At 40.1% G+C, this 14,811-nt stretch overlaps 1 protein-coding gene across 6 annotated transcripts in view; it reads left to right on the top strand.

Annotated features, from left to right (window-relative positions):
* The window catches only part of LOC126401941 (voltage-dependent L-type calcium channel subunit beta-4-like), a 30,001-nt gene extending 16,343 nt beyond the window's left edge, over nucleotides 1-13,658 (top strand). For 2 of the 6 annotated variants that reach the window (XM_050063522.1, XM_050063518.1), the window contains 9 exons: nucleotides 954-1,030; nucleotides 1,500-1,519; nucleotides 3,883-3,963; nucleotides 4,671-4,729; nucleotides 6,357-6,466; nucleotides 6,654-6,805; nucleotides 8,187-8,282; nucleotides 8,609-8,794; nucleotides 9,299-13,658. In XM_050063522.1, the coding sequence (XP_049919479.1) occupies nucleotides 954-1,030; nucleotides 1,500-1,519; nucleotides 3,883-3,963; nucleotides 4,671-4,729; nucleotides 6,357-6,466; nucleotides 6,654-6,805; nucleotides 8,187-8,282; nucleotides 8,609-8,794; nucleotides 9,299-9,547 (1,030 nt within the window). In that variant the 3' untranslated portion in view covers nucleotides 9,548-13,658. Of the gene's footprint in view, nucleotides 1-953; nucleotides 1,031-1,499; nucleotides 1,520-3,882; nucleotides 3,964-4,670; nucleotides 4,730-6,356; nucleotides 6,467-6,653; nucleotides 6,806-8,186; nucleotides 8,283-8,608; nucleotides 8,795-9,295 lie in introns of all 6 variants that reach the window. The other 4 variants (XM_050063517.1, XM_050063520.1, XM_050063519.1 and 1 more) reach the window with 4 other exon arrangements.
* The last annotated feature ends 1,153 nt before the right edge of the window (nucleotides 13,659-14,811 follow it).

Raw genomic sequence — 14,811 nt, 5'->3', positions numbered from 1 at the left:
ATCAGTGGATTTACTGCCTGTGTTGAAAACCTTTGTGATGCCAAGTAGAAGATGTTATCACCCTAAAAAATTGTCATTGTAATAATTAAAGGCCTTTCCACACCGGGGGCGTTATATTTGTACATTAATCGGCTATATTTCTTCAAACTGCTGTTTTTGTCATGATGCTTTCATGTAGAATTCAACTATTACATGGCAAAAAAGGGAACGTAATTTTTCAGAGCAAGGTCCATTTTTTGGAGCATACTCACTGTGAATCAAGACATCAACCACTCCTGTTGCGCGTATTTATGAGGCTTATAAAACTACACTGAGGCTCCATAGCGTAGTCCAAACCAAGACGGCAAACTTAATTACTCCTGTCAGCCTCGACAAAAGCAGCACATTAAAAAGAAACTCAGTAAAATAGCTGACAGTAGTTTCGGCTCCACAACAACTTACCTCAGACAGACTGCCAGACGCTGTGCTGGGTCAATAGGATCCCAGAAGCCGTTGCAAATTCGCATCACTGCCGGCAAATCTATTTGCATCAAAATCCTTTTATTGAAAAAGCACAACTGGTGCAAATTTACATCGCTACTGGTATGAATAGCTTTGATGGGAAATATTCGCAATGCGGTTTTGTGTGGTTTAATTGTGACACCCTCAGTGTGTAAAGGCCTTTAGACGTGAACAGTTTGCAGCTGATAGCTCATATTTACTGTCAATCTGGCACAACTTGAGCACACCACTTTTTTATTTTTATTTTTTTTTTACTTTCTGTGCTCTTGTAAACCCTGCAACATAAAATTATCATAAACAATATTTTTCTTCCACATTTCCTCTGCAGTCTCAGTTTAAGTCTTGGCTATTTTATTTTATTTTTTTATTTATTTTTTATTTTTTTTTTACATTTTCCACATTAATACCACGGTATGTTTCTGTCTTTCTTTATCCCCTCTTGTCTTTTTCAGTAAGTCTGGAGGGAACTCTTCTTCAAGTGTAGAGGATGAGGTATCTGCCTCGATCCGACCCCTCATATCCTCGGCAGGTGAGGACATCGGACAGGGGGAGAGGGCTGTTAATGGCCAGCTGCCAGCTTAGAGCCAAGCTTCCTGAGCCACAACAACATAGAGAGAATAAGACTCTAAAGCCTTCCCATGTCTCTGCATAGAGCATAAGTTCACTGCGTAGAGTTGCTGGTACATTTTCCCATGATCCTCCTCTTCCTCCAGTTGAGGACTGCAGGCGTTCTGAGACTGGGGCTTACCACAGTGTGAACCCAACGACAAGACTATGAACCCCCCCTGAACTGCACTCATGTGACTTTGTGAATATAACCTTAGGACAATAGAAATACTTTTTATATTTGTTTATAATGCCGGTTGTTAGGTTTCATTTGCTGTGATGAAAAATTGCTTATATGAAGCATGTTTGAATGTTTCTGAGATATTATGGTGACGCCTCCTCTAGCAGCAGCTACTGACGACACTGTCACTGTCTTCTCTCCCCTCCTGCAGGAAAGCAGAAACAGAAAGTGGTAAGTTGGTGACGGTAAAACCCACTCATTTACCATCCTCTAGACTCTTGTTGCTGCCGCCATTATGAAATGACAGGAACCAGTAGCACTGGCAGAAAGTTGCAACTTCATGTCACGTCCTTGGGCACGTAATACTTCAGCCCTACTGAAGTATACAGCGCCAAGTCATCACCATTCCTGTGATGCCAAAGTATTGTAGCGCTAAGTGTTTATAACTGCAACTTCCTTTTTTTTTGTTAAAGTTTTGGGGGAAAGCAGTACATGTTTTTGAAGTTGCTTGATACATCCATTATATCAGATGGTGTTTTTCAGCCCAAGTGTAGAACATATAAGAAAGAAATGCAATATTAACATGCTGTCATCAAACTCAGCAAAAAAGCAGATAAGTGTTTTTCCCAAAATGTCAAACTCTCTCTTTTAAATCAGAGGAAACCTTATTAAATATAAACAAGACTGAGGGGCAAATTCAAAAAGAATGGAGCGGCTGCTGGAAGCGCCATGATTTTTGCATCACGTGCAGCCAACATCTGCCCTGTCTGATTCACAGAAGATTTCGCGCAAACACGGCCATAAAGTTCTGCAGCTGAGTGCAGTTTGCCCCTTTTTTTGCATCTGATTGCAGTTATCCAAGTGGCAAAGTATAAATGCTGTCTTTATGCCAAGAACACAAGAACAATTACAAGTTGCAGAGGCATTCCTCAAAACTTCAGGCAAAGAATTTTTCAGCGCAGTTAGGGGAGTTTTTCACCCTTTGCGGGTGCTTTGAAAAGACTTCATGGATACAAAAGCCACAAAATCCTTTTGAGATTTCCCCGTTGAGAGTTTAGGGCAAAGGTGTGCTGGACAGAACAAGCAACACACTGAGATATTTGCTGTTATTTAAGCCATGCCAGCAGTGAGACTAAAAATATGTGTCCTGAGGATGATGCTAGAAGAAAGGCCATGGAGTCCTAAAAATCAAAATGGATGACCCCCATAGAAGAATTCATGACGATGAAGGTACCGTCAGCCACTATGGAAGCAAGAAACGCAATTAAATACCTAATTGTGAAATGAAATATTATACATACGGAAAATATTTAATGGTGAACCTGAAATACCAGTCAGTTTACAGCATAAAAGTATTGCACTCATAAAAACATCCCTCTGAATTTATGTGGTTTGAATTTACAGATATAGCTGTACAATAATAATAGTAATAAATATTTAAGTTGCTTACTAAGTTGGCCATTTTTTGGATCTAAAAATTTAAGTCAATACAAAAAAAAAATCAAGTTGCTGTAATTGGAGTGGTAAAATTCAAGATGAAAACTTAATTAATCATTAGTTATTACCTCAAACCACTATTGCCCAAAAGTCATGCATTTTATTTTAATAATTTGCAGTCCATTTCAATACTTCCACTTTCAGTACTTACAATTAATATATTCCAAGAAAACTGCATCAAACTGCACCCCCCTAACAAGCATCTGTCAAGTTAGGGATATCCCGTAGAAGGGTACTGGTCGCATGGCAACCAGCGGCACCTCACGAGTGTTGCAGGAATCTGTTAGTTAAAGTTAGAAATTTTGGTGGAGAGCTCACAACTGCCCTTTCACTGTGTGGCCCTTAATCATATGCTTAATTTACCTAAATTGTAGAAATGCCTACTATAAATTCCAAACAATAATTACATTAATACAGACAAAGTAAAATATTCCATTATTATTTTAATTTGTTGTTTCAACATTAATATTTAGTTGTGATTAAAATTCACAACTTGGTGCTCAGTTACATAGCCAGTCCAGGGTGTAACTACATAACATCCAGTAAAATGTAGTGTTACCACTTTGGCATGGTGTCGTGCTGCTACTTCTTATCGTGATACTTGCTCTGGTATTGTGTTAATTGGTTAGACTGTAGTTTTGTGACTATTTTGCAACATCAGAGTAGCCATCATATCCATTCATCAATGTAGTAAATGATAAAAAAAATGTATTAATCTGTCAAAATGTAACAACGTGTCCTTTTAAATATGTCAAAATATGTTAATTAAGTCACGTATAATGTATAAAGTATATGTGCTGCATTATCAGGAAAAATATTTAAGTTAAAACATTTTCACATTTTGCAGAAATGAATTGTATCAATTCATTTTTGCCGTTTTATTTACAGTACATTTTGACAAGTTACATTATCATTTGCTACTCGCCTCAACATGGCAGTGCACCATGTAACACATGTGATTGTAGTTCAAGGTCAGCTGACTCAGCAGCCCATTGCAGCTGTCTGCTCTGAATATTTTGGTTCAAAGTTATTTTTGGTCCATTGTCTTGTTTGTGATGAATCGACTGCTGCTGATTAAAGTGTGTTTGCGTTAACAGACAGAGCACATCCCCCCGTATGACGTGGTTCCCTCCATGAGGCCTGTAGTGCTGGTAGGACCCTCGCTCAAGGGTTATGAGGTGAGCTGCCAATCCTTATGGTTGGACAGAAAAACGGAAGTGTCCTTTTACTTTTTGTCTCTGATTTGTTGTCCAAACACTATAAATAGCTCTGATTCAGCGCCACTGAATGACACCCAGAAAACAGAGATTATTACATGCGATGTTTACCAGTGCAAAAAGGACAAGATTACTGAAAGGAGATGAGTCCTGCTCGTCTTTCCCTGAGTCCCCCAAAATAGCTCGCTGTTGGCGCAGTTAATTGTGAGTGTGTCAGCACCCACGTAACATCCAGATTGCAGCCAGACTAACGAGGAGACTAAGAGGTCAGAGGAAAATATGTTTTGTAATTGGCAGATTTTGGCCTTTAACTGTCTCATTGCTTCCTCTACTGTTGTAATGCACCAAATAATGGGGACAGCATCCAGCACTGTAATTGTCATGGTGTACACAGATGATGAGGGGAGTACAAGAGCTATTAATAGTCATTGGAGGAGGCTTAGAAAAACTGATGCCGACTGGTTAGATTTAGGATTTTTAAAGACGTGGACTGTGGAAGAGGGGCTTCAACTCAGTATCAAAGTAGTTAGGTTGTGGGCTTTTAAACCAAAATAATAAATTAAGGGATGTTCCATAGAGCTGAGGGGAACCCAATAACTACACAGGTAACAAAGACCAACTCTTTTTCTTTTGCTTCTTTTGCCAAACTCTCCTTTTTTTCTTTGCAGGTTACAGACATGATGCAGAAGGCACTGTTTGACTTCCTCAAGCACAGATTCGATGGCAGGTAAGATAAATGTGATTCTGTGTGATAGTTTGGCAAATATATTTGTCATATTTTTAACACAAAATTTCCCAGAATTATGAACCTCAACACAAATTACAACCACTTAAGAACATAGACTGTATAAAAATAATAACTGTAGCCAGTTTGACGTCACCTGTTTGTTTGTGGATTCCTGTTTTAAAGCCTTGAGTTTGGTATTTTGGCCGTCGCTATCAGTTTTTTAGAGCCAGAGGTGACTCAAGGTGACCGTATTTGGACGAGAGGGTGGAGCTGTGGAGGAGCAAAGGGTGGATGTGACTCGTAGACTGTGGTGACGCCTCGCAAGTGGTCAAAGCGTCACTCAAAGCAGCCACACCCTCAATTATGTGTAGCTCTAAGCCTTATTGAAATTGAAATGGATGACTTAAAAAAAAGTTAGGAGAGAAGATTAACCTAGCTAACTGCTAACATAAGCTAATGTAGAAGATAAAATGAACATAGCTGACTGCTAGTTAACATTAATAGCTGCTATCAATTAATTCAGGGTTCCCTCAGTCATGGAAAACCTGGAAATGTCATGGAATTTCACAATCACATTTTCCAGGACTGGAAAAGTCATTGAGTTTTGTTGTGTGTAATTAAACTATTACAGTCATCTTACGTAATCTTACATGTCTAACATTGTACAAATGTATTTTCTGAAGCTGTCGACGTAATGTAGCTCTGATATGCATTGTGTGACAGTGTTTTGTTTACCATCACATTTGTTTCTTCATTTTCTCCCTGAGTTCTGTCTCTTCATCCATGTATGCCAGCTAGCTGAAATTATGTTTGAAAAGAGTTTGATTCTGATACGTTTCAAAAATACTGAGCCAGTAGGGCATTTTTTTAATTATTATTATGGGTCCTTGAAAAGTCATGGAAAAGTTTTGACTTGTTTTTTGGAGCCAGCCCCAAGTGGCCATTAGAGGAACTGCAGTTTTTGGCACTTTCAACCCACAGAAATATATATATATATATATATATATATATATATGTATTGGCAGGTTTAGAAAAGAGCAAGAGGCTACAATATTTTTTATAGGGGGCAACCTCCATGTCTGAAAACTGAGGCCGAATGCACAAGTGCCCTAAGCCTAGGGCTGCTCGATTAATCGAATTCTAATCTAGATTACGATTTGGGCTTTTAACGATTATGAAAACAAAATAATTGACATAAAACGATTATGCGCTTCTTGTCAGTTTACTCTCATTGTCTTGTGTTGCAAATCAAATGCACCCAGAAGCCGCGCATGCGCAATACTGATAATATACAAGTCTGTGAGAAAATGGCCCTACTTCTCACTTGATTTAATACTTTAGTGAACATGTTCCCATTGTGTTTATGGCCTCAGTTGCTAGTTTCAAGACTTCTTCAACACAGCATGATGTTTGTTTTGTAAATTATGATCCCATTTTGAGTACAAAAGACAATAAAGCGTCATAAGTTTAAGGGTGTGGCCACACTGTGGTTGACAAGTTGCTACCACAGCAACCTGCCAATCATGATAGAAGTGACCTCTGCACACTGCTGAGAATCCATCTTATTCATCTTAGCAAATCTGTTTTTAGGTATGAACATGCTTAATATCTCTCACCATTTTTACAGGATATCTATCACACGAGTCACGGCAGATATATCATTAGCCAAGAGGTCTGTTCTCAACAACCCCAGTAAGAGGGCCATCATTGAAAGATCCAACACTCGCTCCAGCTTAGGTAAGAAACTTTAGTCTGCTTCAAATGAAAAAGTACTTCTTTTCTACATCATTGGCACATGTAGAACTTAAAAATGTGGACTGGAATTAAAAAAACAGTTTTGATAATGGTCAGTGGGTGAGTTATTTCCATTGTTTACACAGGACTTTGCAAATGTCATAATTTGTATGGTATCTTGTCTCATCAGCTGAGGTGCAAAGTGAGATTGAGAGGATCTTTGAGTTGGCCCGCTCCTTGCAGCTGGTTGTGCTGGACGCTGACACCATCAACCACCCAGCCCAGCTCCTCAAGACCTCGCTGGCCCCCATAATTGTTCATGTTAAAGTCTCCTCGCCAAAGGTACCGAGTGTGGGGAGGACACAGCCAAACATGAAGAACACACCTCAGATCAGTTTAAGGCTACATCCGCACTAATACTGTCATTGTGATATGCCTAACTATTGCAAAGTTTACATGTAGCACCTACAGTACTCCGGCATTTTGGAACCCTTAAACAAAGACATTTAAAAGCGCTGCTGACCCCATTGGCACACACACGCCCAGTGTACATGAATAGGCATGTTAGTTCAAAATAAACACATATTAGTGTGGATGTAGCGTAACTCTCTGTGACAAGCTCAGAAGCTGGTTCACCTGAAAGGGATTTTTGATGGTAAATACAAACTCAGCAGCTGGTTCTATTTAGTCTTTATCTGGTAACATCCCTTTTTATTTTCTGGGTTACAAAGGCTAATCAAAATGTGGAGCCTGGACGAAACAATCCTTAGCATAAGAAAATTAAGCATGTGATATAATCTCCACAGCGACTGTCCCACAGAGTCATTCAGTCGGTGGAGACAAACAACCAGAACACCTAGACATGTTAAAGGTAATGGTCTTCATAGGCTGATATTTATTCTTCACTGGTGTAGCAGCTCAGCACGAGCACAACGTTGCCAACAAAACCAGCATGAAATACTGTTCTTTAAAGCCACTGACTAACATGCAAGGCTTTTTAATTTAGACTGCACCATGGCACCTTTGCATGGAAGAGTACATCTGCTGCACTTCTTCCCTCTACACTGTGACTACAGCAGTGACCAGAGCAGACAGAGAATGTCCCAAATACTCCCACAGATCAGTAAAGATGTGTCTTTAAAGTTTGATTGAAACGGTGCACTTTATTGCAGTCACAACCTGGTCAGGTGACTCTCACACTTGTTTAACACCACACCTCTCCTAGCATGCAGAATGCTCTTTTTACGACAGCTGACCAGGACGACTGACCAGTCTACAGATTAAGGACAGGATTTAAGAAGTATTAAAAGTAGTCAAGTCACATTAAACATTTCAGTTTTGGGCCCAAATGCACTAAAGTAGGCAGTAAATGATTAAATGGGTAATCAATCAGTTCACTTTATTTCCAACCTACAGTCCATAAAAGATAAAGATAATAAAACATAATAGACGTGTAAAACGTTCCTTTTTTCTGCCTCTATATTTATGCTAACAAACATAGCATCATTAAATCTCTGCACACACAGTACAGTCCTCAGTTGTTTTATGTGTCACTTGGAAAAAATGTCTCTCGTTGCACATAATGAACTAGAATCCCTTCATTTGTGCACTCATGGTGTGATGAGGAGAGTACTGGGTGACCTGAAACGAGTGTACCCAGTGCTTCGATCCTTTTGGTTCAGTGTAACTGGAGCATCATGTGCTGTCCCACCCTGTCGTCCAGGTTCTGCAGAGGCTAGTCAAGTCCAGAGGGAAGTCCCAGAGCAAACACCTGAATGTGCAGCTTGTGGCAGCTGACAAATTGGCCCAGTGTCCTCCGGTAAGTGTCCATTATATACTGTGTTTGTGTACTTGTTGTTCTCCTACTTTAACTATTTTTTATATGTTTAAAAATGAAGTTGTTTCAACCAATCACAGCAGGTTTCTGGTATTTAGTCCAACCAATCAGCTCCAAAATCTTCACCTTATATGTTTCCACTATGTAAACATGTACAATACTGCTATTATGCAACAACAGTCTTTCCACAGTGAGACAACAGGACCTCACATATTTCAGTGTCAGTGTGGAGATCATTCACGTTTCATCTCATTTCCATCAGTAGCTCCATCCCTGCCTTCCTCCCTCTGACCATCTGCCGCTAACAGGAAATGTTTGACATCATCCTGGACGAGAACCAGCTGGAGGACGCCTGTGAGCATCTCGCCGAATACCTCGAGGCCTACTGGAAAGCAACCCATACCTCGATGGCGACGCCCCTGAACCCCCTGCTGGGACGCAACCTGGGTCCCACCACCCTCACCCCCTACCCCACCAGCATCTCTGGACTGCAGGTACACATTCAGTCAGCCCAGGGCCCCCTAGGGGATGTTTAGGGTATTGTTTTCATTTGTTTATCTGTGCTGAGCTGTGAGGAGAAAAAGATAAGAGGAGAGAATCATTTTCCTATGCAAAACATGTTCTGGCTTTGCTGTTAGGTATATCCTCAAATGTAAGGAACACTGACTGCTTTGGATATTTTCAATTTCATGGTAATTTTATGAATTTTACTTTTTGCTTTTTTGCCATTTTCCCGTTTTCTTCCTGGTTGTGCTTCTTGTAGTCTCAGTATGTGTGTCAGTTTCTCCATTGAAAAGATTTCTCCCACGAATTGTCAGCCATTGGTCCTTCGTAGGTGATGACAGTTTGTATAATTTCATCTGGGCAAATGAAATGAATTTGCTTTGCCTGAATTAGTGGGAAAGAATGATTTTACTGTGCTTTGACGATGCTTTCTTTTATGAGTCGTGTTGTCTCCAGCCTCACCTGTGTCCTTGGTCTGTTCATCTGATCAGCAGAGCCAAAGAATGCGACAGAGCAACCACACGGGAGACCACTCCACCCCGAACGAACGACGCAACCTGATGACATCAGACGAAAACTACCACAACGAGCGGGCGCACAAGGGACGCAACCGCATGTCTTCTGGCTCACAGCAGCAGGACCCCTACCAGGACTACCAGGACCCCTATCAGGATGCATACAAGCCACATCGCAATCGCAGCTCACCGGGCAGCTACAGCCATGACTCCCGGCACCGGCTCTGAGCCCACTCCTGTCACCACCAGGGCTCAAATGGCCCAGATTCCAAAATAAACGCTGCAACAGAGCCAAGGCGGTCCCAAATTGTACCTTTTTGTTTCAGTTTGTTAATTTGTTTTGTCTGCCTGGCTATTTTTCTCTTTAAAAGTCCAACAAAATCAGGTGTTTGTTTTTAATCAAGCTGCCAGGGTAACCCCCGTCAATCAACAGCACGAGTAGCCGAGAGGTTCAGGATGCCAACATTAACTAAAAATGAATTCCTTTAATTTCTGTTCCTGGGACCTTTTGGGATTGTACTAACACAAAGCTCAGCAGACATGCAGCGCAGATCGAGCTTGTTGCCTGTGTCAGCAAGCTAATTACGGATAGTGGTCAGATGTGATGGTGTACGGGCTTCTAAGTGCCTGGGACATCGCACCAGGCCGGAGGGGAGTCCACTGCACACAGACTGCTGAAGGCTGCTGACCCAGACACTGGGCCATGTATAAATCCTCTCACCATTTAGCTTATTGCATGCTGATAGATGATCAACCTCCGCACTCCACTTCATCGATATTTTGTACCTAGCATTCTGGATTCTCCTCTAATGAGGTGTAGATACGGAGGTCCAATTTTCTAAATCACCTGATTGTGTGGTTAGGTGGCGTCAGGCGGTGGGTTTGTGTGGGGGTGTGCAGATGATATCTGGCTGCTAGTTTTGAAAACTGGTGCTTCACATTCCTAAACTATTTTGCTATTTGAAAGTCGATTTGAGCAAGGCCAGCTTTTCTGTAGCATAGCTTTAGGATTTCATTTGACCCTCACCGTCATGAGCAGAGCAGACTGATGGTGCTGGGATCAGATCTCAGTTACACTCTAGGAGAAGGCAATACTGCTTCTGTTGTTAACAGCTAGCACTTAGAGAGTTAGAGAAGGCAATAGCAGTGACTGTGAGATAGTATAGTGAAATACAATAGCAAAATACTACTTGAGATGCCGTTTGATGTTGTTGAGATGAGCATAAACCAATGCTGTGAGAGCCTTTTGAGCAGTTTTTGGCCCTGCCAGCGTGAAGAATAGGACCGGGATCAGTTTTTTTGTGTTTGATAGACCTAACAAAGCATCTGCTGCTGAAACTACAGGTTGTTTTGCATTTATAAGCATCGAACTCAAAGTCGAACAGCGTTAAAACAAAAGTACAGATGGTGGTGAAGTCATGCCATTGGTCCACAGCCGTTGAAGTTCCTTCCTGTGGTTTTTGGGGGATTAAAGCATTAAAAATGAGACATGGCAGGATCGGTTGCATCATGTTCATTCTCTGTGTAGCTGGCATGTTGTCCTGACTGCAGAGCATGTTCCCTCCAAACGTAAAATAGAACCCTACTGTAATCAAGTTGATGTTTGTAGAAGTATAGGGCGCATCTCTCCAAATAGACAAAAAAAAAAGAAAAGAAAAGATGGCCCAAATTACAGATAAATGATTTCTGGATCCCTGCAGTTTGTTACTCAGTACACTGAAGCAGCTAAACAGGAAAGTGTTGGTTTGTGTTATTCTGAAAGTTTAGAGTTTCAGCAGATTGCATGACTCAAAGAGGAGTCGCCATGATGATAATAATTATTCAGAATTATGTTAGAAGATAGAAACAATTGTCTTACAGCCCTCGCTAAAAGGTTTATTATGAGGAAAAGTTTACCTTACCCACTTTGTATGGAAGCAGGAAGCTGCTTTAATAATGTTTTAAGGCTTGTTATCATTCCCATAATTCACTGTATATATCTTATTCTGTGATAACGACTTGATTATCTCATCTCCAGATAACAAACAGTTCTAGAGAGCTACTTTTAAGCCCGTTTTCAGGCTTGAATTAATATAACATTCGGCTAAATAGAACTTTAAATTGAATAGAGCACTTGCTTTTTGTCTTATTACACAGGACAAAGGTCTTCCATAGTTCATAGAGAGAGAAAAGGCACCAGGAGAGAGTACGCAACATTTGTTATCTTGAAATGATGAGATGGTTACATTTTTATTGTAGCGGGACAAAAATATATGAAGCCACAAGAACATAAGTTGTTTTCTGAACAGTTGGTCATGGGGCTTTCTGTGGATGCTCATGGTTTCCGTAGATTGTTAAAAGGTGTGTGTCACTGATTCATGTGTGCTCCTGGCAGTGTGTCTTTGTTTGATGAGAAGAAGGTATATATAATGATGAACAAGCTCATCTTCAGTCTTAATTCCACAAAAAATAATAATAATTTTCTTTTATCTTCCAAGGAGGACCAAACCTGACAAAACCAAGACCAAACCTTCATGTTCTAGCCTCAGCCGAGACAGACTTCCCAAAAACACACTGCCAGGAAAAATGTGTTTGTATCGGAAAAGAAATCACAGTGAAACATGTAATTATTGTCCTCATTTGCTCTCTGATATCAGAATTGTACCATAGAACAAAGCATATTTGTCAGGAGAGTTTTCTTTGACGCCACTCTGTAACACCGAAACCCTCCTGACAAACGTGATGTACAGTCGTGACCGCTGCAGCACCAGATTAGCTTGGTGCCTTAGAAAACGCTCAGAAGGAGGATCCATTCCCTCAAAATACAACGAGCTATAATACATATTTTTTGTCTTGAGATCTATACAGAGTGCTGTCTAAATAGTTCAGATTTGAATCCTCAGAAATAAGATGTAAATTCTGTCCTATTTAAGAGACATTTGACTGACCCCAAGAATTTTACAGCCTGACACAGTTTCAATGGAGCTAATTTGTGAGACCTAATTGGAGCAACTTCCGAAAAAGCGTTGACGGACTCCTCCTTTTTATACCCTCACATCAAGATGTTTTCCTGTGGAGCAAAGCAGCTCTTAGTTTATTGGTTTAAATGCCAAATAGGTGTAAGGTACTTTCTCTTAATAGGTCACTTTGTATAGATCTGGATGAAAGGGGAAAAACTTGTATAGCACAAAAGAAAAAGCAAAAAACGACAGTGTTTTTTGAGCAACTGTTCCCGTAATGTGAATCCGGTGCAAGGGCACAGATTATTATATATATAAGTTTCTTTGCCCACAATCCCCTTGTTGTACACTGTTTGTTAACGGACTGAAACATGACTGCAAATGAGAGTTTCAAAGTTTACACGCACGCTTCTCTGTCTCATCCCGCCCCATAGCATCAATCCCATTGGTTGATTGAACAGGGAGCCATTTTCCATCCAAAATCAAACCAACCAATGTTGAGCTGGGCTGCTTGAGACAATCAGAAGGGATTTCCAGACCAGCGTCCCACCCATCCCTCTCTTTGTGAACGCCCCAAAATGATGAGAGATGTTCGCCCCCGTTGAGTCGTGGAATCTGATCGGAGCAAAAATAACGCCACGCTCACTCACAGACCTCAAAAACAAACTGTCCGTCCTGGCTTTCTTTTCCTTTATCACCTCTACCTATGGCCAAACTTTTGTCTCAAAATGAAAGTCATGACTTATTTTACTTCTCACAGATTAAATCTCAAGGTGTCCACAAAATACAGAATTTACGGGGAGGATTTTATTTGGTGAAGTGTAAAACAAAAGAGTTAAAAAAAAAAAAAATAACAAGAAAAAGAACAAATATTTATTCCAGTAGAAAAGTAATAGATGAATATTTGCTGGCGATTATTTTTATAACAAATAAATGTACATAATGTCTTTGAGAGATGCTATTTGCTGTATACATGTGCTGAAATGAGACAACGACGACGACGGCGACCCATGTGGGACACTTGGAACGACAGCAAGGTCCAGTATACAAAGTTTCAGTAATGTGCAATACAAAACGGCATGCTGTTTTAAAATGAGGAACTTCATGTACTGTACTATGCAACCGCAAACTGTGTACATCGCTTCATGCTGTGGCTTCTCCAACCACCCTTTTCCAAGCAGCTTCATCTGGACTTCTAAGGGATTTTTGTGTTTTATCTTTTTCTTTTCTGTGGAAGATGAAAACCTAAGCGGCTAATGCGGTATTGCATGCATAATATACCATTCTAATTTATAAAAAGGAATAAAGAAAAATACATGAAATTGGAGGTGATTGTGTTTAAGGCAAAGCAACAAGTGACTTAAAACATTTCTTTTTCAAAATAAAAGAGTCGTTCTAAAGTTGGCTACGGCAATTTTTATTTTTTTTCTCACTGCAATGAATGTTGGCGTGTGCTGTATTTTATTGATGTTTGTATTCTCTTGAGTTTCAAATCATTAACCAAGAAAAATATAAATTATACTTTTGTTGTCAGTAACAAGGAAATAAAAAAATTTGGGGACTTGGGTGCACCACTATAAAATCAGTTACCGAACTCTAAACTTTAGTGTCAAGCAGCTACTTTTTAATTTTTCTTAATTATTATAAATATATTTAAGTTTGTATACATATATAATTTATTTATTTACATTTTTAAGCATGTACTACCTGTTATTGTTGACACTTGTCAACAGGAAGTACTCAGTTGCTTTAGAATCACTGATTTAGCAGTGGGCGACAGTTTGAGCTCGCTTTTTTTGCCTACATTTGTTCACATTTTGGCAAATTTGCACCATTAAAAGTACGCCAAATTATTTACTAGCAGTTTGTGTGTGCAGTGTACCCACACATCTATCACTGGATTATTTTACTACTGAAGAAAACTTAAAATATGATTCTCACTCAAGTTTGCAATTCGCACTGGTCAGTCCACATTTTCGTTTGCACGTTCCCTTTGTAAACCAACCAACAACTGAAGCGCACAACCCAGTCAGATGTACCACTATCAAGATGAATGATAAGTGATAGATGATAGCTTTTTGATGATAGGACCCTATTTTGGCAATGACACCCATGATGACACCATACAATGAAAGAAACTTACACCCCCTTCCTGTGTTGGTAAGCTTGCCGAGGCGAAGCTTGGGTTGGCGAACTGATCCGAAGACACGTCTACAACTTGAGTGGACCTTTATTTCAGTCAAAATTTTAGATATTTTACATAACCTGGCTCTTTATGAAGCTGCTCCTAAAAGCTGTCTAGAGGACAAGCTGTAAAAGGAGAGAGTCAAATATGCTAAGAAGCAGCAGTGACTTGTCTCTGATTGAACGTCTCAGGGGATCTGTGTGGAACTTTGTTGACATTCAACACGCAGAGGAAAGACTGAAAGGTTCTTCAAATGATGCTTTCAGTGCCCATGGCCCTGTAGCCCATCGTGTTTGATCTCTAGTCAGATATCTTGAGGACATGAGCTCAAGCCTTAAGCAAGTCAATGAGTTTTGAAGTCCAACACA

This window comes from Epinephelus moara, chromosome 15 (assembly GCF_006386435.1).
Source record: "Epinephelus moara isolate mb chromosome 15, YSFRI_EMoa_1.0, whole genome shotgun sequence".
Lineage (NCBI taxonomy): Eukaryota > Metazoa > Chordata > Actinopteri > Perciformes > Serranidae > Epinephelus > Epinephelus moara.
This window is presented reverse-complemented; position numbering and strand designations above follow the sequence as displayed.